Source organism: Apis dorsata, unplaced genomic scaffold (genome assembly GCF_000469605.1).
Source record: "Apis dorsata unplaced genomic scaffold, Apis dorsata 1.3 scaffold_269, whole genome shotgun sequence".
In the NCBI taxonomy this organism is placed as follows: Eukaryota; Metazoa; Arthropoda; class Insecta; order Hymenoptera; family Apidae; genus Apis; species Apis dorsata.
Window position 1 is genome coordinate 607,387 of NW_006263547.1, and position 4,091 is coordinate 611,477.

The window sequence follows — 4,091 nt, forward strand, 5'->3', positions numbered from 1 at the left end:
AATATTTCTATTATTCAATTAAATGTGAAAATATAGTTAATTGTATTTGTATTATTAAATTATCAAAATTGATTTATATATATATACTTATATTTATAAATGAAATTAATATGCCATTAAGCATAAAAATATATTTCATTGTTAATTAGCTTATCATTATGTTAGTATAAATATTAATAATAAAAAAATAATTCATAACTCTAAATCAATGTAAATGATCTATACAAATTTTTTAATAAATTTAACTTGAATTATCTTCCCAAAAAAATGAGTATATTTTATTTAATATATTTTATTATATTTTATATATTTTTTTTTTATATTTATTAAAATATAGTACCAAATTTTTTTATAGTACTAAATAATTAAGTTTATTCTTTAAAGAAATAATTTTACTTAAATTTTGATAAGTAATATAGATTATTAAAAATGTACTTTTCTTCAAAATAAAATTTTTTATTTCATAAAATTTTTACATTTTTATTTTCTTTAATTTTTATTTTTCTTAACATAATTTTAAGTTAATATTTTTAATGAATTTTAATAATCTTTCATTTTTAATAAGCTTTTTGATATACATACTATTGATACAGTAATTATAATTAATTTAAATAGTAATTATAAAGATTACATCACCAATTTAAATAATATATTTTAAAATCATATTAATATTTTATTATCTTCTTATGTAAACATAAATATGACATGTATTTTATAAATATATAATGATAAACAAAAATAAATTATTAAAAATTCATTAACTTAAATCATTGATGATGATTGATGATTGATATAAATTTGTATACATGTTTTTACATAATTTATACACTTTTTTACTAAAATAAAAATATTTAATTAATTATTAAAATGTTTTCTGAAATTAGAAATTAATTAGTTATTAAATTAATTTTGTTTAGTACTGTACTATTTCCGTTATAAAATTCAATTGACAAAAGCGCCAAAATTCAATAATTTTACTAATTTAACATCAATACATAATATTATTTACATTTAGATGTATAATGGCGTTTATTTTTTTCTGAGTAGAAAATATAGATAAAACTTTAATTCTGAGAATAATTATTTAAATTTAATCAAAAATGTATTCATTCTAAATAACAAATAAAAATTGCTATTTTAATAATTATCGAAATGACGTATCCATCATGTTTTATAGAAATTGCATACTTTTCTGGAGGTTTCCACCAAATAACCGATTTCATTGCAGATAGAATTATATGATAAAAGTCATGAAAAATGTATGCAGATAAATAAATTTTAACACAGATTTGATTATTGATCATTGAAGAAATTCTTTTTGATATGCTATGATTTTTATAATAAATGTTTTTTATAATAAAATCTATCAATTTCATTAATTTGAAAAACAATAGGATAGCAATTATAACGATACAAGTAAAACGAGGTTGCCGAGAAGTATCATGTATATTACAATTGACAGGGTCCTTCTTGGTTCGCAATCTAGGCGTAGGAGGTTGAGCCAATCGCATGTGCTACATTCTGAAACTCAACTGCTATCCGACCTCCGATTGGATGCACTGCACCGCGGGCTTACGTGCCTCTCACGATTTAATTTCTAGGGGGTAGGGACAAGGGAGTCGTGACTTGGGAGAGCGTCCACTGCCATCGAAGTACAAGGAAACGGATAGTGCTAGCTCTTGCTTCTCGTAGAATTTTTTCTTTAAGTGGTATGTAAATTTATCAAAATTGCATTTCATTTACGATCATGTGTGATTACTAGTATCAGCAAATATATGGACAATACAACGTGTATTAATGAATGTGAAAAGTGTTGGAAAATTCGAGTTTTCATGTTCGAACGCGACGTACTATCGTATTGCCTCCATTTTGCAATTGACGTTCGTGGAGGGAATCGCTTCATGATCCTTTCTCGGAAGTGACGCTTTCGATTTGTTTCATGGCGAGTGTCATTCGTTTAATCTCATTTGATAAACTATGTTTCCTATTTATCAGTGGGATAATTAGAAGATAAAGAAATTCTTGCTAGTTAGGATGATACATTTTTCTTATTAGCATGGTTTTATTCGCGTCGGTGCAAGAAAGTTTGTGCATTGCGCAATGCGCAGCGTTCTTTGGTGCGCGCTTCCTTTGCACGAACAGCAACGGAACATACCCCCACTTTCATTACCCCACCATTCTTTTCTTCCCACTCCAGAATTTAGTTTACTCTAGTTATCAAGTATACCTTTTAAAATAATTTTTCCCGCGTTTGTTTTTTCTTAGAGATCATTTTTGTGATGAATAAAATTGAGAAATTTGTTTACACATATTTTTTTACACATATATTCATATCGTATTATAATTTTTTAATTTAATTTAATTATAAAAAAATATGCTTTTTTAAAATTTAAATTTTAAGAGAATTTAATCAAATTTATATTATTTCAGAGTGAATAATGGCACGTACTAAGCAGACAGCTCGTAAATCAACTGGAGGTAAAGCACCTCGTAAACAACTAGCCACAAAGGCAGCACGTAAGAGTGCACCATCTACTGGTGGTGTGAAAAAACCACATCGATATAGGTAGATTTTAAATAATATATAATAGTAATAATAAATACTATTTAGTATATAATATATGCAAAATAAAATGTCATTTTTAGACCTGGTACAGTAGCTCTTCGAGAAATCAGAAGATATCAAAAATCAACAGAATTGTTAATCAGGAAATTACCTTTTCAAAGATTGGTTCGTGAAATTGCACAGGATTTTAAAACTGATCTTCGTTTCCAAAGTGCTGCAATTGGAGCTTTACAAGAAGCTTCAGAAGCATATTTGGTTGGTTTATTTGAAGACACAAATTTGTGCGCTATTCACGCGAAACGTGTTACAATCATGCCCAAGGATATCCAGTTGGCCCGACGAATTCGTGGCGAGCGTGCTTAAACAATATGTAACTCCCATACATACCATTTATTACTATTATTATCATTCGTAACAATCATGGATGAAACATTTTCATTCCAAACTACATATTATGTTGTACTCCATAATAATGTATGAGTTATGACATGATCATCCTTTATAACATGTATTTAAAATTCAGATTTCTGGAAAATTGATACAAGAATTGGTTCAACTGTTTTTGATATAGATAGTTTTCGTCTTTTGGTATTATTATACAAAAATAGACTATATATTATTTCTCAAAAATTATCAATTATAATTGCTAATTTCTTAATTTCATTTTTCGTCATTTTACATTTTACAGAGTAAGAATACTTATAAAAAGAAACCTAAAATCGGAAGTTAAATAATCGTGATAAAAGACAATTGTTAATTCTTCTAAAAGTACTTTTAAGATTGAATAAGATCGAAAATGTTTAGTTTCTCATTACAATTCTATTATATTCATCATCCTTATCATTATTGATACAATACATAGTGAAATGTACATTAGAGAATAAGGCACTTTTTTTGTAGGAACAGTATGTTCAATGTAGTGTTTATCATATTAGAACTCTGGTTGTATGAAAATTACGTAAGATATTTCAATCAGTCAAGTATTCATTGTTCGTGTAAAGATAAACGTTTCTTAAATAAATCTTCAAAATAATATTAATTTACCTTTTTCCATTTTATAAGAAATCTGCACTGTTATTTAAATAGTAAGTTCTAGGAATCATAATTTTGCATCAATTGATAGTTTACAATATTTTTATTTTACAAATATTACAATTTTATTATTCAATTTTACTTTTACAAATATTACAAATATTGCATAATTTACTATCATCAAAAGTTCAAGTTTACAATTATTCAACTATTAACTAATCAAAAGTATTAGAATAATTTTTTTTATTTCATGCATTAAATGAAATTTATAAATTATTAATCTTCATTTCATTTGATAATATTGAATATGATTAAATTTTAATTGTTATAATAAATTCTACATTATACAAATATTTTATTTGAAACTATTTATAATTATGCAATGGCATAAAGAGCACAATTATATTGAATTACATATATAATTTAATAATAATTTTATATATTTTAAGGTATAAAATTGAATTATTTTACAATACAAGAGGATATTTTTTTG

General features: G+C 24.7%; 1 protein-coding gene across 2 annotated transcripts; it reads left to right on the forward strand.

Annotated features, from left to right (window-relative positions):
- The first annotated feature begins 1,444 nt into the window (after window positions 1-1,444).
- On the forward strand, window positions 1,445-3,605 carry LOC102679792 (histone H3.3). Of its 2 annotated transcripts, none has more exons than XM_006616626.2 (3): window positions 1,445-1,709; window positions 2,431-2,566; window positions 2,647-3,605. In XM_006616626.2, the coding sequence occupies exons 2-3, from the start codon at window positions 2,439-2,441 to the stop codon at window positions 2,927-2,929; spliced, it is 411 nt and encodes a 136-aa protein (XP_006616689.1). In that variant the 5' UTR covers window positions 1,445-1,709; window positions 2,431-2,438; the 3' UTR covers window positions 2,930-3,605. The 2 variants fall into 2 exon arrangements, with proteins under 2 accessions (XP_006616689.1, XP_006616690.1); XM_006616627.2 differs by having other exon boundaries at window positions 1,606-1,942.
- The last annotated feature ends 486 nt before the right edge of the window (window positions 3,606-4,091 follow it).

Coding starts and splice junctions, on each gene's coding strand:
- LOC102679792 (XM_006616626.2), top strand. CDS start 2,439: ATGGCACGTACTAAGCAGACAGCTCGTAAATCAACTGGAGGTAAAGCA. Junction 2,567..2,646: donor AAAAAACCACATCGATATAG/GTAGATTTTAAA, acceptor TGTCATTTTTAG/ACCTGGTACAGTAGCTCTTC.